Source organism: Calidris pugnax, unplaced genomic scaffold (assembly GCF_001431845.1).
Source record: "Calidris pugnax isolate Ruff unplaced genomic scaffold, ASM143184v1 scaffold28, whole genome shotgun sequence".
Taxonomy (NCBI): Eukaryota; Metazoa; Chordata; class Aves; order Charadriiformes; family Scolopacidae; genus Calidris; species Calidris pugnax.
In genome coordinates this window covers 9,031,193-9,054,127 of record NW_015090842.1, presented here as the reverse complement: position 1 = coordinate 9,054,127, position 22,935 = coordinate 9,031,193, and the positions used below count along the sequence as shown (strand labels likewise).

General features: G+C 36.5%; 1 protein-coding gene across 1 annotated transcript in view; it reads right to left on the bottom strand.

Annotated features, from left to right (window-relative positions):
• The window catches only part of BANP (BTG3 associated nuclear protein), a 135,815-nt gene extending 115,074 nt beyond the window's left edge, over window positions 1-20,741 (bottom strand). The window contains exons 1-3 of the mRNA XM_014942091.1: window positions 20,602-20,741; window positions 19,135-19,229; window positions 17,611-17,810 (exon numbers count right to left, since the gene is read on the bottom strand). Coding sequence (XP_014797577.1) covers window positions 17,611-17,810; window positions 19,135-19,229; window positions 20,602-20,671 — 365 coding nt within the window. The 5' untranslated portion in view covers window positions 20,672-20,741. The remainder of the gene's footprint in view (window positions 1-17,610; window positions 17,811-19,134; window positions 19,230-20,601) is intronic.
• Window positions 20,742-22,935: the final 2,194 nt, after the last annotated feature.

The window sequence follows — 22,935 nt, the reverse complement described above, 5'->3', positions numbered from 1 at the left end:
AGGACGGATGGCTTCAATGAAATTATATAAAAGTCCACAGCCCCTGGCAGAGTGATAAAGAATTCATCGATTCAAGATACACCAGAGGAAGTCTGTAAATCACAGCTCCAGAAAGTCACCAAATTCTTGTTTTGAAAAGTCTGAGAGTGAGTGTTATTATGGCCAACTTACATGGTAATGGACCATTTTTCATAGGATAATTCACAGGGAAAAGAATGTAGAAGTATTTATAGCAAAACTGGATGATGAGCTTAGTTAAAATGCATGTGTTGTCTTCCAGGGCTGAGGCTTCTGGAGGGCTGAGAGAGGAGAGTGGTACTAGGGGCATCAGAGCACAACGGGGACAGACTGTAACTTTAAATAATGACAATACTAAATTATTTCTTGTGTGCATTTCCCATACAAAAAAAAAAAACAAACACTAAAGCAAACAACAGAAAAGCATTTAGTGTGTGAGAAACCAGAAAGCCTTCTCTATTGCTTATGATGACAACGTGGAAGGAAATAACTAGAGAAGTGTTGCATAGGAAAACGTACTAAGTCTACACTGTAATACAAAAGTAAATATGAAGTAAATAATTGTCTCCAGCATGCAGCTTATCATTTAATTTGGTTTCAGAGATTATTACCATTATTCCCACACCATTAGTCAATCTTGTAATGCATGGTTTTGATATTTAAGACTGTTTCCGCTATGCTTATGGTAAACTTAAGGAGAAAACTTTGAAGAAAATTTGTGTTTTAGTGACAGAGAAGGCTTTATTCTTTCTCTTCACTTCCCACAGTAAATAGTCCACTATTGTTTTTACTGGTCCAACATCTCAAACGTGACTGATGGTCATTTATTTTTCCTAACTGTATTCCTTGGCTAATTGTTGAAACACAAATTAAACAAATCTGGTGACAGCAACTCTCTGTTTATTTCAGCTGTAATTGAGCACTTGCTTGCAGAATTTTCATGGGTCTACATAAGACTTTACGTGCTACAATATCCATCATTAAGACCTAAAGAAGAGATAAGAAACTGTCATAAGAGCTAGCAGTAAATGGATCTCAATTTTGGCACAAACAAAAGGGTTGACCACAGTTTTTTTGGATATAAAAAGCCCCAGGGCCTGAAGTCCTGCCTCCCTCTTAAAGTAATTGCATCTGTTACTGGCAACAAATGGGATTCCTCATGGGCTGCCAATGGTCTGCTGGATTGCAAACCTTGAGAAGCTCTGCAAGATGTTTGTCTAATCACAGACAAGTACAGAGTGTACTATAGCTTTTCATGGATATGAGAAATTCAAATTGTATTAAGAAATAAACAAGGGGTTTCTGTTGTGGTTTTCTTTTAGTTGCTATCTACAGTATATGGGTTTATGATGTTTTCACAATCACCTTTTCAAAATTTTCTCCCTTATTTAGAGGAAAAAAAAAGGGCCATTTATTATTTTTTAGAAAATGGCAACATCTGTCTATTTTCTCAATGCCAGCACTGCACATTTTAAAAAACTACCCCAAATACTTGATAAAATACTGGTCTGTGGCAATGATGGTAGTCCCCCCCCATCTAGCATCAATACATGTTCTCATTCCGTCTCCCAAATTGGCCAAACAGCTACATTTTTTGAAGCTTTTACAGGCCAGTTTAAAACGTTCGAGAATTTTACACTTCCTTTTAGACATTGTTCTTTATCACCATCTTTCTCGCAATCACTTCTGAACGCCTGTTTAAAATGTCACTTACCAAAGCTTATTTTTAATGAACACTCTGAATAATTAATTTCAGCTGTAGAGATAAATGCAATAAAATTACATTTATAAAGTCCTTAGGATTTTGCTCCTATTAAGTTTATATTTGAAAAAGGGTCTTAGCACTAAAACTTGATATAAAATAAGGAAAAGGGGGGGGGGCTGGCTTTTTTTTTTTTTTTGAAAGACAATCTAGAGAACAAGCCAGATGGCTTTTATACTTTTTTTTATACTTTTATACAACCCACCAGTACAGATTTACCCCCTCTTCAACACATCAATGTATGTCAATATCAATAAACACCCACGAAAATACCAGCTCCTCTCTAAGAATTAACTTTTCCCCGTTTGTAGAGTGAATTATTGACAGGAAAAATCCACCTTCACAGTTGTTTTGGGAGAAGCCACAAACTAAACATTTTACTGACACATTTTCCTGGCTATACAGCACAAAGGCAAAACCAGACACCACATACACAAGGTAAACCTCTGGAACAAGCCACAACCACCAAACTGTCCATCAATTGTTCTACATTTGGAAAAGAACCATTATCAAGCTGAAAAGACTCAAATCTATAAAGCAGTTTGAAGAGAAAACTGAGTCACAGTGGTAGAGAACAGCTAACATAACCATTTGGAAACATTCGACCCAGCACGACAAATCTACAGCCACTAATGAACCACTCTCTGTGATTAACCTGCCTGAGTAGGAACTTGACATCTAGTTTGAAAATAACTCCATGAAGTTTCTTCTCTATTACCAGGAATCATTAGCGATGGATAACAGATTATTTCTGTGTTCTGTATCTCCTAACACAAAGACTCCAGTAAAACTCACTCAATTCTCTTTCAGTGTTAAAGGAGAAGGAATTTTTTATGTTTAATGCTTAACTCCTGAAGAATGATGCTTTCAAAATCAGCCTGCACGGGGAAGATGAGGTAACCTTCCATTCATAAACGTTAACCAAGACACTACAGTTCTGGTCCATGGGCTACAGGGAACAAGAATGGCTACAGGATTTGCTGACAAATTCAGACAATGAGGCATCAAGAGGAAGAAGTTTTTCAGAGCTGATGCTGTGAAACTTGAACAGTTACTTATCTGGAAGAAAGAGAAAATAACAATTGGGACCAATAGAAAAAGGCACCATTATGCTTGAAAACAGAGTGTTTCCCAGGACTGTCTTCAAATCCAATTTGTACACAGGAGGAACGGATAACCACAAGATTCCCTGCAGATACAGGAATGTGCTTCCCATTAACTTTCCTGTGAGATGTTCTATTCTCTGTTTTCAGAATTATTTATTTGTTTTAAAGAGACAACAATAAGAAAGATGCTGAATATACAAAAAGTTAAACAAGGAATTCTACGTGAAGTCAAAATATTGGGCCAACTGGGCAAAGTCCATCAGAGGAAATCATTAAAACTTGTTGCAGCCTAGTGCATTCTCATACTAGGGTATTCTCTTTTTTTTTTTCTTCAGCGTGTACATCTTTGTACTGAAGATGAGTCCGCTGTGATCATTACTTACGTACTAAAATACGGAAAACAAAAATCACGAAGAAGGAGGAGGAAATCTTCTGATATACACTCAGATCCCAAATGAAGCAATTTCTTCTATGAGTGCTGCCAGTACTATACTCGTGGAGAAGACAGAAAGAAAATATTAGAGGGGGCAGGGGGAGCGCTTCAGAAACCCAGTGCTGTTGCACAGGCTGCAGTACTTTCCACTTGTGTTCAGATATTCCCTTCCCCATAAGTATTAGAATTTGGAGAGACTGGCTCTGCCTATTCATGGACACAACTTAGTAAAAACATTTAAAATGTATGCAACCTGCAGGTATTATTATATTTTGTGATTTTTTTAAAAATGCAGTTTACCAGATAATCTCTTAAATTACAGGTGAAAATATTTCTAAAAAAACCAAACTTACCAGATAATGACTTTCAAGCATGAATATTTAGACCCTGGCCTTTTTTTTAAATATAAAAGGATGTTCTATATTTTGCATAAGAAAATTGCTGCCAAAGGTAATTTTCAGCATGGAAAACTTGTGAGTCATAGATATGATCATTAGTCTTAACTGTTAAGACTAATTTTTTCTTTGCCAATAACCTGTCAATCACACAGAAAGCAGCCAATGACATAAAAGAACTTTTGGCAATACCAGGGCTATCATCTCCTCCTCTTCCCAGATGAGGTTCTCATTTAGAAGGATAGAAGAATAAAGCAAAAGGAACTATCTGACATTTCTATCTTCCACAAGGTATAAGATTGAAAGTATTTCTCCAAATGCATGAGAATTACTTGTGGAAAAACTCAGACTGAAATTTTCAGATGAGAAGTTGTTGTTCTTCTTTTCCTAGACACATTAACATAGACCAGTTAATGGAATATTTATAGCAGTGTTCAACCAGTTAAAGGAAGAAGAGTTGTCTGTTTGGACCATTTCTGAGCCTCCTTTGGACATGTGAACATCTGCAAGTAGGTAAATAAGAGCTCGGAGACAGAGCTCAGCTCAGAGACACTCAGCTACCCACATCCACATCAACTGCTCTTTCCTGCCTAGAGAATACTTTGTGTTCACTGCGACGCCCACATGGTGTGTGCTGCTTATCTGGAAGGCTGAGCTCCTGAGGACACCAGTCTCACCTTCTTCTATTTGCACATATTAGAAGGAGATGCAGAACGAGAGGAGATCAAGGCGGCAAGAGTTGGAGTTCCTGTTGGCAGACTGCTTGTACTAAAAGTTCTTCTCCCAAACACAGTCTTAAGGAAAGCAAGTCTGGGAAAGAGACCTTGAACTCTAGTATTTACTGCTGGGGTTGCACATGAAGACTTACATGTATAGCTTATGCAGGTGGGGGAGCTCCAGAAGAATATTACAATTAGAATATTACCATGAAGAAAATCTATTTGTTTTTCAAATTATATAGAAAAATAGCATTTTAGAAGTGTGGTGTTTTCCTTCCTTTTTTATCTTTCACTAACACTTGTGTTCATCTGTATGAACAGCCACTATTTGGATCTTTATATCGCTATTCAGGAAGATAATATTAAAACGCTCCTTCCTCTTGATGACCACCTGCTTCCTTTGCCTTCTGCACACACAGTTAAGACTCCCTATCCAAATCAGAATGAGAAAACTCATGAATTTAAGCAGTGGTATACATGAACAAAACCACAAACAGGCAAAGCATACATATAATTATCTTGGATTTATGCCCAAAAAAATGAACACAGCTCTTCACCTCCCAGGAAAGAGAAAACTTGCCAACAACCAAAGCATTCACCAAGAGAAGACCAGTGGGACACTTGCTACAAGGTACAGAGCCGTATGGGTATTTGAACAGTTAAAGTTTTAACCTCCCTAAACTGTGCATTTGCCTAGTCATAGGCAGTTGCCAGAAAAGCAGCAGCGTTATCCATCATTTTCAGTAAGAGTTCAGTCATCAAAAATTATCTTTGGATTCTTTGCATCTGGAACATCACAGAAGAGCAGACATTATAAAGATAACACTAATGATTAGGTCCTGTAAAAACACAAGCCAAAGTACACCAGCTGTCACAGGAGAGAGATGCATGGACCTGAAAACTGAGAAAGCTGTAATCAATTTATAATAAAGATAAAGCTAATGCACCATTTATTAAAACATACTGTTAACAGTTTAAGAACATTTAACATCAAACTTCAGTTCAAATAACTAAGAGCCAGAAAATTTCCAAGTTACAAAATAAATCTATGTAGAATTTATTGCATTCGTCCTTACCTACAGAGAGCGCCTCTGAATTGGCTGACAACCAGAAAGACGTGAATTACTGGCTTTAAAACCAATTTTATCAAACAATTTAAAAAGCTGTTAAGATCTGTTGTGGATTATTCTGTTCTGAGGAAAGCTAAACACACCTGTACAACCAAGTGTAACCATTCATAAATGACAACACCCATTTCCAGCTAGTTCACCAACCAGCCAACAACCAGATAGCGCTACAAGTAACCACTTAAAAAGTCAAGGTTGTTATTTCAGAAATTTTACAACACCTGTATGTGTGTGCACAAGCAACATCATACCCTTTAAAGATATACGTACTCAAAAATACAACAGCAAAGACATCTTTCTTCCCAGATGGTATAGAAAGAAGTTTACAGTTAGTACTGTCTTTGAGCCTTAACTTCCTGAACTAGTGCTAGATAAGCAGTAGTACTGCAGCCCACTGGAAAATGTATTAAACATGAAATGAGAAAAACTGATCCATGAGGGAAGGACAGTCTTTTTCCGTAACAAAATACACGGGCTTGACTGATCTTAGACACAGTTACTAGGAATTAAATGATCTACTGCAGCCTTACCACTCAAACAGAAACTGCTGCATGTTTAGAAAACACTGTATGCAACAAACGTAAAGACTTTGAATTGGCAGTCAACACAGAAGCAATTAAAAAAAATGTTTAGGTCAATTTGTTAAGTTAAGCTATGTTATGAATAGGAGACTAAGTACACTAAGTTTTATAAACTACAAAGAAGAATGCATATTTTATGATCCACAACCCAAGTTCAAATGATGCAGGTATGATCCTTTTTATATAGTTAGCAACTTCCAGACTTATTTTCCAAATTTTCTTACAAATTCTAATATCAGCAGAAATCCGACTCATGTGGCACTAAAAGTTTGGGAGTGAAGGAAGCAGCGTTATAAACTGGCTTTCAAGACAGTAGTTACAGCAACTGAAGCCTCGATGGTCACCAGATAACAAACCGAATATAAACACAACACTGGGTTTCTGCAAACTGAACTCAAACTCACAGCGCTCTCAGAGCCGGTTCGTAAATAATTTCCACCATGTATCTCTGTTTTTCTTGCTTTTCATGATTAATCAATTAGTACGTACACTTGCCATCGCACACACATTTTTACATAAAGGCCAAAGATGCTGCGGCTCTGAGAGCTGGTGCTGAATCTTTAATTTCCATATAGCCTGAAGGGACGTTAAAGAAACACCACTCTTTGCTTTTTACAAAGAATACAATTTAAAAAGTTATTAGGAGCAGATTTCCTGTCTCATACTCCACCCTTCAATATGGAACAAAGAGACTGAGCTAAAGATATGCAAAAATGTACAGTTCCACAAAAAGGAAAAATTCTGTTTGGAAAGACATTCAGATTCCAAACAGTGTATTTTTTTATGTCTGGAAATGTATCAGTTAAATAGCATCTGCTGCCAAATAAAGCAGATGGAAGACTGGCTCTTTGCCATCTCACCAACCTTGCCGAGACCTTGCTAGATGTTAGGCTGTTTCATCCTTTTGAAGCTCTGAATCCATCTACAGCTCTTTTCCACCTTGCTTAAAGTAAAACTAGGACTCTCCAAAAACACTGCAGGTTATCGATCTCAAAATTATACTACTATGTATTGTTTTCCGTAAATACCAAGACCAGTTGTTTCTGCAACTTTTAAAAAATATTATTACTGGTACTTTTATCTGGTGTAAACAGGTATGCAAATTATAAATTATTGTGAAATCCAACTTAAATTTCTGTCATTTCCAAAGAAAATGAAAACGTGCCCCTTTTAATCCCAAACTGATCAGCTGCTCTCCTCTTCATTCACTTCTTTTGTTGTACTCTCAGAATTAAATACCCCGATACACAGGAGAAGTTTCCTGGGAGTGCTCTTAATGCTGGATTTTCAAACGCCCAAGCATCTCCAGAGGCTATAACATTAAAAATACTTAAATACTCAAAACTGGAATCTAAATGAATATATAAGGCTTTTCTGCCCCCTTCTGTTTATTATATGGTTGATAAATTACCTCTTAAAATATATAGTATGTAACATATGCTTCCACAATCTGGTGTGCTGCCTTAAATATATTTAAGATTTTTCGAGTTTCACTAAAATATAATCCTAATAATAATTTTCATCCATTTTACAACATTCATGAGGTAAAAACTGTCCACTTTCATTAAACACAATAATTCTTTTCAGTTATTTATTTAGGAAACCGGAAAAGTATGAGCCATACGAAGCCATTTGTCCTGAACCAAATTTCAAGCCATGCACCCTTTCCATTTATTTCTTGAGTGCAAGAGCTCGCTCTGCTCATGGAACCGTAGAATTAAAGTAAATGTTCTGCTTTCCCCAGAATTCATCTAACGTGACCTTATGGGATCTGGCAAGGGGGTAGGTTAACCCACATTTTAATACGACTATAATTGGTTTTAAATGTTCTTAGATGCTAATTATACTAGTAAATGTCCCCCTAATCTGTGTATAAAACTCAAAGCCTTTTTCATCCCCAGGTACACATCTCTCTCTCATTCTCAGATAAAATTAAAGGATGTTGACTTCTAAAATGTCTTGGCACAAGGGGCAAATTCTGTGCGCGTTCAGTTCCCTCACTTCTTAGCTTACCATTATGAATAGCAACATATTGCACCGCAAGGGACTTCACACAACTGCATTTCTGGTTTTGGTGCCATAACTTTCACATAAGGTTTTTCTTTACAAAATGAGACTAAAAGGATTCACTAAGGTCTCAGGCGCAGAACAAAGTTCCTGTGTATTAGCTAAGTGGGAATAAACAAACTGTTTACCCACATGTGGTTCAGAGCAAGCACAAATTACTTCCGATGCTTTCCACATTTGTCATGGGCTGAGAGTAACAACCAGGAAATCTTATTCTACCATTACCTGGCAAACAGCAAGATATTAAGCCCTGTAACACAGACAAGACTGAAACCTTTGTCTAAAAACTGAAGGAAGCCTACTACCTAAGGCTTTCTTTTCAATGTATATTGCTGAAAAATCTTAGCTAGCATCATATTTAAGAATTCAAAATTACATCTTTCTAAAAGATGCTTTTAGTGTTCAAGCCCCACAGGCACATTTTAAATACTACACCACAATTAAAAAAATCCAAGCCACACATTTTGCATCCATTTCATTTCAGCTGCTTCTTGCTAGGCTCTCATCTGAATCGCTGGACTATTATAAGCAATATTGCATCAGAAACCATTAACTTAAGAAAAATTGGACGTGGAAAAATGAATCAACACAGTTCAAATCTTGGTCAGTTTGAAGAGTTTCATAGATTAAGTTCCATCACATACATACATGAATTATTGAACTCTCCAAAACACGGATGAAATGTTGGTATTAAATTGTTATTTTAATTCCATGGCTGACCTTGCACTCTCAACCTAAAGGCTATCTGGAAGTTATACATTGTTTCTGAATTTATCAAATCCCAACAACAAATTACTGAACACTTGGCTTCTCAATATCTTAGTGCAACAACAATGGAATGCAAAATTCCAATGAGAACACTGCTGTACTGGGTTCTTAAATCCAAGATGCCATTTCTCCTTAGTCCTCTGTGAATTTTAATCCCCAACAGTGAAAGGAAGTAAATGTAAAATCTTCACAAAGTGATGGTTTGTAACAAAATATCTTCACTTACTGATGGTCTGTAACAAAAACCCCAGACAGACAAATAACAGGGCAAGCTTAATTTCAAAATATGTGTCTCCAGCATAAATGTCAAAAGCAAGAATTATCATTGTCTGCAGCACTACTGCTGCTACAGGTCTTACAGGATACAGCAAATAACAATAGCAATCACAGTTATGAGAGTTCTTAAACTATCTTCAACATAGTTATATTGATCCTAAATATAACGAAACTAAGAAGCCCACTTTATTCATAGCAGGTACTTCTACATGAAATGCATGTTTCAATGCAGGTAAAATAAAGAGATGTAACTCTGTATTCTTACTGCTATGCAGAACCTGAAGCTGAGACCTCAAGATGTTGAGGCTGACAAGTTCTTGTGACAAATTAAGAGACTTTGGAAAGCACTGTCCTGTTTTTCAGGGAATCAAAGATGTCAAGATTTATTTCTTTTTTTCATACCACAGCCAAAGAAACTAACACTATGCAGCCCTGCATAAATAAAGGGGGGCTGACATCTAATCAAAGTATTCCTTTAATTACTTCCGACTCATATACTGAATTTTTGAATGCAAGACAGAACCATAATTTACAGATAGACATGCCTGCTACACCTCAAGAAGGTATTTAGGTTTTTAACCCACTTATATACTTCAAGCCACAACCATTCTTCCAGACTAAAATACTGCTGGTCACTTGCTGTCATTACAAGGTGATAACAGCTAATTTCCTTCATTGTAGAAAACCACACAAAACATACTTCACACATTCAACTTGAAAAATGAGAGTATGTGAGTTTGTGCATGTTTATATATGAATGCATGTATAAGAAGCCCCCTTATGACCTGCTTTGCAGCAGGGATTTGAAAAAAAAAAACAACAATGGGAGATGGTAGAATTGAAAACAGAGGCCCCAAAAGGCATGGAAAGTAAGAGTGTTGTGAAGACCAATCGATACAAATACGAATGGCAGTTCAAATTCTGACTCCCTTAATCAAACTTCCACCTTACCAGAAACTTTTTATCAAAATACCAAAATTTTGCTTCTATTAATGTGCCCTTTAAAAAAACTTGAGATTCTAAACAAAATTTTTAAATTCATAAAAAGGAGTAGAATCCTCTAAAATCAGGAAGTTTTAATTATGAACTTTACATTTTGTTAATATTGACTTTGTTCCCTAATTGTGAGTGTAGCTCACATGAACACAGTGAAAATAGATGACAGACAATTGTGCTACTTTCCTTTGACCCCTTTCATGCCCAGACATAAACAGACTGGACTTGCATGAAAGAGCCATTCACACGAGGGCAGCACAATCATCCTCAATTCTTCATGAAACAAACTCGTTAATTTTAAACAGAACTCTTATTGGCTGAAGCTACAGACGTGACACTTGAACTGGTAATTTAAAATAAATGTTTGCACACAGTACCATTGACTGATGACAGAAAGTGACAGTTGTTAATTTATGGATACCACAGGGTTCAGTCCAAAACAATGACAAAAGTTCATCTGTGTTTTTGTCAGCCCCTCCCAGACGGAAAGGTCTGCACTAAAGACTCTGCTGGATGAGGCCCCAGAAAGAGTCTTGAACATGGGATGTGCTGAAGGATAAATAAACCCACCTTGCTTATAGAAACTCACAAGAACTTCTGAAAACCTGATGAACTCCAAAGCTTCTCCAAATAAAACCTTTATAATACATTCTGTTTAACATCCCAAACCACTAACTCTATTTTCAAGACATTATCTGTAACACTCCTCTCCCTTTCACCCCCAAAACATGGCTTAATTTTACATCTTCTGCTGAGCTGCCACTGGGTTGTCTTGAGGACTCAATCTGCTTCCAGAGAAATATTTTGTCAAGCCTAGAGTTCAGTGCACAAGATCAGGCTCATAGCAGGCTGAGTAACTTGAAAATAAACCATATACCATACGTCTTTCAGGATACTATATTCCTCAATACAGGCTTTGTTTCAAATCAGCTACTTAAAAAAAAAATAAAAATTGCCTGCAAATTGAGGGCCTTCAGTCCTGAATGGGGTGTATTTCCAGGAAGGTACAGTTAGTTCTTAACTTCAATTAAAGACATTAACTACCCCAAAGGTTTACAATGTTCATTTATTTATCATTGCATTTAAAAAAAAAAAAAAAAAAGGAAAGAAGAAATAGCCATAAATTAAATTTGGATAATAGTTTACATCACCTAATGAGTTATAGTATCAATTGCAGCAAATGTGGGGAAGAGGTTAATTATATACCCTAGAGACTCAGCAGCCACTATTTAGCGATAAGAACTAAAGAATTACTGTTCTTTTTAAAAGCCTGGATTAGTATAGTAGGCTAGTTTATTATAATCTATAAAAATCCTTATGATAAAAATGCAACAAAAATGAAAAAGCTATTCAACACCTGATAACATGAAATTAGGTGGGTCAAGGGGTTTGTAACTCACAGGAAAAAAAAAGAAAGAATTCTAGCTATTTTGTTTCTTATACCAATACCTTGATTATATTTCTTTAGGTTTGTTTGCTTTTTTTTTCCCCTAAAGGCTTGCAGGAGCAACAATAGTTTTCTAAATCTAGGAGAACAGTCATCCTACAATTCTTTGCACCCCACTTCCCCCTGCTTTACAGCTTCACTTAAAATAAGCTCAGTTTTCAATTTTGCATTAATTGACGACAAAACCACTTTAATAAATGAAGAAACAATCACACATCAGAAACATAGATCTGGAACTTGGGAAACAACTGGGAGCCAACAGGCTTGCCAGCTGGCACACTGCAAACCAACTGGATGAACAAATCCTGCTTTTCAAAAACCTATTACACCCTGTTGATGAAACTTAATGGTAAAACAAACACATTAATGATCTACACCTACAAAAATAAAGCAAGTTCGTACATCCCATCTGGTATACAACTGCAGAGTCTTCTCTTTTCCATGTAAAAAAAAAAAAACCAATTTGGTTTGTATCTTAAGACAAAAAAAGATAAATGCTGTTTTCTACATCCAACTGATTGAATCTAACACCACCACAATTAACTGCAGACAAGACTATCTGAAGCAACCTCACTTTAATAAGCTGATGCCCAACCCACCAACAAGTCTTCTTCAAGGCTACCACATTAGGTCTTTGCACAGGAACTGAGGGCATTGAACTCTGCAATTCCATTTAACTCTCCAGTACCCATTAAAGACAAAAATATATGCAATTCTATCTCTACACTTAGCGATCGGTATGCTTAATAGGTTAGCCACAAAAGCAGATGGTAAAGAACCAAATGTATGTGGTCTGTATTTCAATTTTACCATAACAAAGGCTCAAGGAAAATAGCTGAACAAAAGAAAAACCCCATTTACCTATGAATTTCCGTATTTCACCAGAAAAGCTTTTATTATTAACTATGAAGAAAATACCAATTTTAAATCTAAATCCTCTCCAAAATTAAATAATTTGTAAAACTGCTCTCAATTACATCTATTTACCCAATAAAAATTTCCAAAATAACAGAGCAGAGCTGTACAATGGAGTGTTGGCAAAAAATACCCATAAAAATAAATGACAGAGGGTTCTGTGAAATCAAAACAAATTCCTATGTTATCTGAAGCAATCAACCTTAACCATTTATACTTGGGTTTACCCACTCAGAAAAATGATTAATGGAAAGACGATGACAAAAATAGCACTGTTTCTGGACTGAAATCTTTCAGGTGAAATATTTTCTTCAAAACATGGATAAAAGGTTTTATTCACACTGTCATACTGTGTGTTCATCAATTTATAAATCTCAAGACCTGGGCACATGCTGAATTTCAAACTTATCATTTGAGGCTGCCATAGTGACAGGCCATCGGGCATTGCACCAATTCTCCTATCCAAGAAACTTTCAGCAGCTACTGGAATTTTTGACCAGCATGGTACCTCATAAAGAAAAGAAATTAGAGGTTTTTAATAGCCATACTGCCAGGAAACGCTGCAGACGGAGGAAGAGAGACAATCTCTTCCCTGGATGGAAAAGCAGGGCTGTACTAATGCTGCACAAAGACAGACTAAGCTCAGAACACTGGGACAATACACATACTCCCATTACTAATTTATTACATTATTTTGCTACCGTTCTTGGCTTTTTTCAAGCTCCATATAGTTCAACATCACTCCGTGAAATCTAAGGATTTTTGCCATCCATTCTACTAGTTCTGAAACCTTCCAACAGCTTTTCTTCCAAGAAAGAAATTTTAAAAACTCTATTAACACTATGTCTTTGTAGGTAATCCTGAAAGACTTGTATTTTTAAGCAGCAACTACTAAACATTGAGAAAATACTTTCTAAACCCCAAAGCAAATGAGATTTAACATCATGCTGTTTCTTCAATCCCAACAATTTGCACTCTTATGACCAAATCTGACAAAAAGAAAGAGGTCTGAGAGACATTAAACACCTGTTAACATCTGGGGCTGGGGTAAGGACAAGCCCAAATGCCAGAAAGCCCACTAAGGGAAAGTCAGAAAGGTCTCACCTACAACCCCACAGCAGCTGGCTCCAGCAGTCATCTGTGCTACTATTGTGGGAATAGCACAGAAGATTTCAAAATCCCACAGCACGAAGCATCGTGGACCATACAGGAAACATGAGGCTTGTCCAGTGCAAAGGTAGAGGAGGACAGGACAAAAACCCTTATGAAACTACCCTTGTTTAGTTCTGCTTTTCATGTGATGATTTGTTGAAATGTAACTACAAGCCTTTCCATATTGTTTGTGGTCTATCACTGTTCGCCTCAAAAACAGTTTACATCTCACAAATTTGGAATTATTTCCTTTCAAAAGGCGTTTTCTCCTGTCAGTTTTTGCTGTGGCTTAAACTTCTTACTTGGAGATCTAGAAGTTAGCCTATTGTTCCTCTGTATCTCAACTGTTCATACAAATTATTCATTACACAGCACCGTGTACCCTTTATTTTCTTCCTTATCTGCACTGCAATTAGCTAGTATACAATGAAGTACCATAACAGCAGATCAGAGTAAACAATAAGAACAAAAGAACTGAGAACACAATCCAGCTTTCATGAAAACGAACTTACGCAAAATATCAAGAGCAGTAGACAGTAATTTCTGAATTCAACATTTTGTAGTTTTCCAAGAAACATCAGCAAGTCTTCAAAAATCACATACCCAGAAAAGGATGTTGGAAGATTTCCACACACATCACCCCTCATGTGTTGAATAGAGAGACAGAAAGCAGAATGAGACTTTAAAATGCACTACATTTCTGTCCTGGGAGCTAATAACATGGCGTGGTTCCTCATTTACAGAAACACAGAATCACATGTGGGTGGAAGGGACCTCTGGAGATCATCTAGTCCAACTCCCCTGCCAAAGCAGGTCCACCTAGAGCAGGGTGCACAGGAACTTGTCAAGGCAGGTTTTGAATGTCTCCAGAGAAGAAGAAAGCACAAAGCAATCTAACTGTGTGAATTTATAACGCAAAATTCATACACTTTACTGTGTGTATGTAATATGTGTATTTTACTGCTGTAAAATAAATTTTGATTATGTTAAATCTGCACCAAATTAATGCAATTAACTAAAATACCAGAAAAACAGAATTCACTATAGAATGGAAAAGACCACAAACCCTAAGGTATTTATTGAAAAAAAGGATAAGAGTCTGCTTCAGTGGCAGCGCAGCTCCATCTGATTGACATGCTTTTGCTAACTACCCATTTTTTGTCAGAGTGGCAAACCCAGCATTATTGTAGTGGCAGAAAGAGGAGGAGGAAGTTGAAGAATCTCATTCAGATGCAGAATCTGAAAATCACTATCCAAAATGCTAACCCTTGTTGGCAGCTCTCCACTGTCATCTGCAACGCGAGGGGAAGAGGGAACAATGCAGAGTTGATACAACAGAACAGTCTGTGTAGGTTTTAATTGGAAATGATGAACAAGTGATAAAAGTTTTTTTATGAATGAGAGACAGGGAATTCAGTGAAACATTCTGTCCCTGTGAAACTGAAGTGTTTCTAATGCCAAGTTAAACACATACACCCCAAACTATTTTCTTTTGAGTCATATAGGCCACAGACTGCTAAAAGAACAAAAAACCCTCAGTGCTTTATTGGCAAGATGAATTTGATAATGTGCAACTTCACACCAAGGTTCACAGAGAACCTTATGGTCTTCAAGACTTCTATCTTAATTATGTTCAGACTGTCTGAAAAACCACCATCATAAATTTGTACACCCAAAACAAAAGTTTAAACACCAAGCCCATCATTAACACACAGGACAGATTTCCAATGTTTATAGAGATTAAAAAACAAAACAAAACAAAAAAAACCACCTCGGGTCTGACAAATCCCATAGGAAACTCAAAATAGTACAATTTACAGAGGAAAGCATTCATGGAACATGAGTTAATAGATTCCCAAAGGGGCCGTGTATTTCTGAAAAAGGATTTGAAGTCTCTTTTGTGCACAAACTTCACTAAGAAGTTCAGATTATGCACAAGAACTTGAAGATCTCCAACATAAAGACAAAAAAAAAAAATAACAGATTTAAAGAAGGTTCCTTGAGAAATAGTTAGAGTACTTAGCAAAACCACCAGTATAATACTGTAGTTACTTACTCTATTATCCAAAGAGTTATTCCATGTATTTTATTTCTTTACCATAGAACTTAGCCATAATTGACCTCTTCAACGTATATTTGGGAAGCCTTCAAAAGTATAAGCATATGTAGACACACTACCTATTTTAAAGAAAAATTAAATATAAAACAGGAAAAGGAGAATGTCCAATGGTCAGGATATCCATCACCAGCACAAGAATAAAGACCAGTAAAGGAAGTCTGAACTGTGGCTCAAACATTTGGATATCTAAAAAGGACAGTTGTTTTGGAAAAGTTTGAGGAGATCAGCTGCTCCTAACTGGACAGATGACTGTTAGCAAAAAGAGCAGAAAGCACTCGAAATTACACTGAAAATAAATACGACATTTGAACTTTTCAAATAGAGATTAACAAACACATTGGGTTCTGCATCATTTAGACTTTTAAATACAGATAAGGTACCTTTTACAAAGATTAGGCTACATTTATCAGAAGTAATCATGCTCACTGAACAAGTGTGAGGCAACAGTCTGGATAAGGCAACAGATAGAGCTACGTAGGCAGAGTGTAACCCTCCTACGGAAAAATCTCCAGCTCTGAGCCCTTGTGGTAGTAAGATTGTACTCCATCCTGTTTCATAAATGCTTGAACTGATAGATATCATACTAAAACACAATTATAACTTGAGGTACATTATTAACTTAAAATAGCTATTACAATACTAGAAATTCTGAAAGTGAAAAAAAATACAGCATGAAGTAGCGGCCTAGTAAAAAAAGGGTAATGTTTGTGGTGCTTTGCTTTGGTTTCCCCCCCCTCCTCCCCCCTTACCTCATATTGATGAGTCTCACAACATAAAGCAAGGAACTAAGTTTTTCTATAGAGCTCTAGAGGATTGCACCTGAAATGCTGCACTGAGTAGCAACATACCAAACATATATTCAAAAAAAATTTCAGATATTGAGAAAGTTCAGAGAAAATGAAAAAGATCAGTAGATGGGAAAAAAAAAAAGACTTAAAATATTAAATCAGTTTATGTCAACTAGAATGGTGTGACATGAAAGTTACCTATACACCTTTGTAATGGAGAATAAAAAGTTATTCCTTAGAGAAGTTTTTTCCCTAGCTATAAAAATAGGAATGAGGAGGCAAACATTGTTAGACAAAAGAGTCCCTTCACAAGCATATTTCTCTGGCTGGAATCATCTCCACAGTAAGATGACAGGCACATCAAGATTTAGACGTTTAAAACCATATTAGGCAACTCATACATAAAGGTATTGCAGGTCAAACCTGCTCTTTCATCAAAGTGCATTAGATTATTTAACAGATTTTCCATCTCCAACTTCTAACCCCAAAATAAGCAGAGATATTATTCTAGGAAGAATCTTTAGAAAACAAGCCCATAAAACAAACTATTGTATTTCTGGTGGATAAAAGTAAAATGAAAAGCAATTAGAATGATAATGAACTCATTAACTCAAAACAGCCACATAAATAAAAGTAAAGGAAGCCTAAAAAACCTGTCTAAAATAGATGATGAAAGTTTTCCAGAGGGTGGATGAATCAGTCTGGTTTAAGTCAAAATGAAATGTGGAAATAGTTGCAAACTGTCCATGGACCAGCGTCTCATTTTAAGTAACATCATGAAACTGGTACAAAAAATTACCTTGAAGATAAATTAATTCTACATTCATAAACAGCACACCAAGCTCTTGACAGCTATACAGAAAGCTGCGGAGCTTGATGCCAAAGAAATGGATTTACATTATTTTAAAAAGCACACCGATGAGTAATCTGTTCTGTCTTACCATCGCACTTTATTGCAGGTCTGTGTAGCGCCAAGAGGAGAACCTGCCACCATGGGGACTTGGATGGGGCTGTGCTGTTTGTTCATGACAAGATCCAACTTCTCTTCCAATGATTTACAGGTAGCCTCTAGCGCCAGCAACTTTGCCTCAATGCTATCCAGCCGCAGGCATATCGTCTGATTAATGGAATACAGGAATGACTAGAAAAGGGAGAAGGCAAAAGAAACTGATTTTAAAGACTTAAGCATTTATCTTCAGCAACATACACATAAGGAAGCTCCAGATAAATGTGACTGGAAAACAATTCTAAAGGAACTAGCAGTGTTCCTAGTGACAAAACTCAGCCACGTACAAAACTGATGACATCCAGGAGCATTTTAGCATTCTCAAATTCTTCCAGATCTTTATTTAGAAGCCAAAAGCATCCGAGCCAAACACATTTTCACCTAAGCACTTTGTTAGTATGATTTCATACACCACAAAATCATTTCAAATGACATGCCAAGGCCTTTCATTCGATACATGTAAAAACAAAAGGATTATAAATCTATGAACGCATCCTCCTGGATAAAGTTAAATAAGATTTTTTCCTGCCCAAACAGATAAATTCAGATGATTACAGTGGAAATTATATCAACACAAATAACCTCAGAGACAATTAATGCCACTCAGTTAAGTTTTCTCCTGAACAGCAAATCAAGAAAAGCAAATAAATAAAAGCTGGTTTCCTAAGCAATTTTATTTAAAAGAGAGCATAATTCTACTTGGTTTCTCTTGAGAAAAATAGGCCATTAAAGGGTAACGTTACACACATTCTCCTTTGCAAACAGCAACTATGCCATCTTGTGGCCCTCCACTACAATTTACCCATCTAATCAAGCTGGTTTACCATGCTGCTGCCCCAGCTGCTCTCTCAACACTGAGCTTCAATTTCTATGTCAATTTCAAATACACAGATTTACATACCATTTAACATGTGAGGCAGGAAAGTACTACTTAGACACTTGTGCTCTGAGACATAAAAAAATCCCACACCTAAAGCACACTGGTGGGAAGAGAGGGGGAAGTTCTGCAAGTACACAAAAGCCTGAGCCACTGAGCCTGAACCAAATATGGCTTAACTATAAGGAGAAAGCTGTTAGCTTAAAATAATAATTTAAAGCATGCAGAAAGTATCTACAAATTTTAATACAAATGCATGCTCAAGTTTATCTTTTAGGTCAACTTTATTCACTTTATCAAAAAATGTGCTGATAGTGATGTTTGAGTCACTGAAAATAATTCTGATGACATTTTATATCACATATAAAAATCTTGCTAGTGATTTTACAGTGGAAGATTAGCCATTCATCCAGGTTTTAAAATTTATGCACAAAAAGGAACCAACATTTACAAGACGACTGTGAATAATTCCAGTATTACGTATAAACAGTTTATTTTACATTCTTTTTATTTAATACATTTCTCCAAGAAGTTAACTTAATTGGTATTATGAATAAAAGCAGGAAAAGGCATTATCATAACCTTAATAGAGGGATCCTGGCAATTAATTTCTATACGCTGACGTTTCAGAGCAGGCTCTACATCATCATCTGCCACTTCATGATTCTCCAACACAACTGTGAAGAAAAATAAGCATTGCCATAATTTATAATATAAAAGGACAAGGCTCAAATTAAAAATACATTAAATGGATAAACAAAAAAAAAATATGAAAGGCATTTAATTAACATATTGTATTTTTTTAAACTTACTTGGGTTGTCTCTTAAATATATGACAATGGTTTACTGCTTCTCAAAGGATGTTTATCCAAATCTGAGACTTTGTTTCAAACTCACTTTAATGAGGAATTTACCACAAGGTAATAGAGTCATCATAAGAGCTGTTTTGCTTTCACAGATTCTACAGGCTTCTGAACCCTCACGTTTATACAAAACCAGAAAAAGTACTAATGAAGTTCTATAACAAAGACAGGGTTACACCTCAGTGTAGTAGCGGGTTATTTTTGCTCAGTGTAGATGAAAGAAATCCTGCAAGCTTTCCAAAATAAATACTTGCATATGCAGACCTATATGTTCTCATAGCCTTTCACCTAAACATTTTGAAGAAAACAGTAACAAAAAAGAACTGAATTTCCAACTGGAAGGTCTGGCTGGTAAAATCAAGAGGTAGAGCCCTGAACAGTCTCCTAGTCAAAGCATCACCTGAGACTGGGCCAAGTTCTAGTTCCTTTAGCACACTGAGCAAAGACTTGTTGAAGGTCAACCATACCATAGTGACAATCCTGAAACACCAAGTTACCACCTGGGCTGGGACATGCAGGTCCCAGCTTCTCCTCCAACTCTTTGGGAACATTTCCGAAGCAACTTTTTTGTTCTGCTTCAGAAAAAAAGTTTTTTGAGATGTCTTTCTGCTTTCTATAAATGTACTGTTCTTTCAGTCACTCACGCTGTAACAGCAGCATAGCATTAATGTCTATAGCTGATCTAAACACATTTTCCCTTAGTAGGTCAAGTTCTAAGCAAGGGGTATCACAGTATTTGCTTTCCGAAGTCTTTTACTGTCATTTTGTTATACATACAAAGAATTTTAATAATGTATCAGAGAAACTATTTTACAAGTAAAACACCACCACATAATAGATAAGTGATGGTTCTCACCTGAGCAAAAGCCTAAAACACATATGTTGTCTGGAGAAAAACAAAAGATTGCAGGAGGCCATATTTCAGTCAAAGTTTTTGGCACTAGGCTATGTCTAAAATAAGGACTTTAAAATAAAAGTAAAATAAAACAAATAATCTGATCTAAGGGGCATTGAAGATACGCAAGTTAGGTTATTGAACACTCGGTATGTAGTCTTAACAAGTGCCTCAGAAAAAAAAAAGTAGTGCTGCAGTTTGTCAAGAAAAGCTCAACAGCGATTTCCATCTTGTCAATGGGCAAAACTATAAATGATCTCTCTCATGCCATCACTGCCATCTCTACTGTACCTGGGTTATCTGGAGTCAAGTCTTCAACGGCAATCTGAACAACATCTGCCAAATCCTGTTCTGACATCATTCAGAACCAGGCAGCAATATCCAGTCAAACACCACCTCAGGCCCCCAGACAAGTAATTTTACAAGTCATGCAATCCTGAAAAACAAGAGCAAGAAGAGTGTGAACGTAGATATACTTGATGGATCAATAATGCATTTATTTTTTCATTCTTCCTCTAGAAAAGGAGATGCAGTTCCTAATGGAAGTGACCAACCTACAAAGCAATCATTCAGTGCTACCAACTGGTATTTTATTCAGTAGCCTCATCAAAGAGCCAAGGATTGAACTACTGCACCACCTCCATGAGTAATCTTTCTATATACTAGACTGAGACAAGAGCTCAAGGTCTCCTTGCTGATCCACCTTTCTGCATTCTCCCAATGGATAAAGAGAAGATTTAGCTTCAGAGATTTGGCAGCTCATCCGTATAAAATACAAAATAAAATAATTTCTTTTAAATGGATTTTTGTTTTAGAAGTTTTAAGAGTGGGCAAGACCATGCCTAGATTGCAGGGTTTTGATTTACAAATTATTACATAGCCCTCAGAAGTGATCAGACTTTAGTACTTAGTCTTGAGGTATCGAAAGCATATGAAGCTTCCAAGCCACATTTGATTTGCAATTGCTGCATTCTGTACAGATCTATATGAACACAAGATCCTTGCATATAGGAATTTTAACAGGCTTCTAAAATCTTCATAAACATTCGGTGAGACCAGGGAGCTTCCTTGCAGCTAATTACAACTTGAAGCAAAACTTGACTTTTTTTTTTTTCTTGGATATTGAACTTGCCTAGTTTTTCTACAGCTCAATTCCAATGAAACTATTTTCAGAATATGGTCCTGATTTTAAAGCCAAAATATTTCTCAGCCCTGCTCCCTTGGAATTCTCTGTCAAGGTTATTTATTAGCGTTTTAAGAGAAACCTTCAGCCTGTAAAATTGAATTAAAATCACTGGAACCATTCATATCTGTGCTTTCCCATAGTTTACAAAAGGATGGACAATGAAGACCGAGACATCAGCCAATTTTTTTCCTTTCTAACCTGAAGCAAAAAACACTGGAGAGATAATTTGAGGTTTACCAATGGAAATGGTAATTCATCCCTCAACACTGAATCAAATCCAACTATGCATAAGGATTTTCCTCTTTCCCTCTTCCACTCGAGCACACGAAAGTCATTAAGCCAGACAGGTGGAGCACAAATTTTTGAAGAGAGCAACGCAACCTCCAGAAGAGTTTTGAGACTGGCCCCAGCAACCGCTGCGCGATGTGAAAGCCCATCTCAAAAGGAGGACTCCCCACATATCAGAATTGTTTACTCAAAATACCAGCACTGCCAATACTGAGTCATTTGAAATTTGGATCATGGTGAAAAGCTGTTGGGACAGGACAGACCGTGGCAGGACGCCCAAAAAAAACTGGCAATACATTAGTGCATATGGATGCCATTTTGGCAAATTATATTTGCCATTTCTGAGAAATCCTGGTAACCAGCCAGGCTGAGCATAATAAAACAGCTGTGCTGCAGTTACTGTTTCATAATGTCACATACTGCTAGTAATATTAAGAACCCTGCCCTCAACTTGAAGGAAGACATCCGCCACTCCAAACACTAAAAAAGGACAAACTAGAACAAAGCCTCACTTTTAAAACTTTGTCTATTTACAAGATTCAAGATTTCTCTGATACTTCACATGTTGCACTTAAGCCAGTTATAGCTACAACAATATTTTATACAACATTCCGAAGGATTTCCAATGCAGTTGTTTAAACCCATTTTAATATTTCAAGTGATGCACAGAGCCTTCCAAAACTCATTATATATAAAAAAAAAATAATCAGTGAAATGAATTAAACCTTTCTTCAACAGAAACAAAAAATAATTTCCCACCTCTGACATCTATTTTCCACCTCTCATAGGTCATAGTCTGAAAGTATTCAACCTCACATCAAAAAAGGAGTCCCAAATATTTTGTCACAAAGTCTTTAAACAAGGGCATAACAACCAAATTATGACTGGCAGAACAGCTACTACACATACACGGCAATGTGTCTTCACAACATTAGTATTTATTTCCATTGAAACAACTTTTATTACATTTTCTGTAAGTCAGACACAGCTCATAGGCAATTAGCCAACATCATGATGGAACACATTTTTGCCTCCTCAACAGGCAGAACAAAATATACTTCTGCTCTCACCAGACACAGTGAGCTCCTGTATCAAAACATAAGGGGAAAACAAACAAATTTGTTATTAATGCTAGATGCGTGGATTAGGAA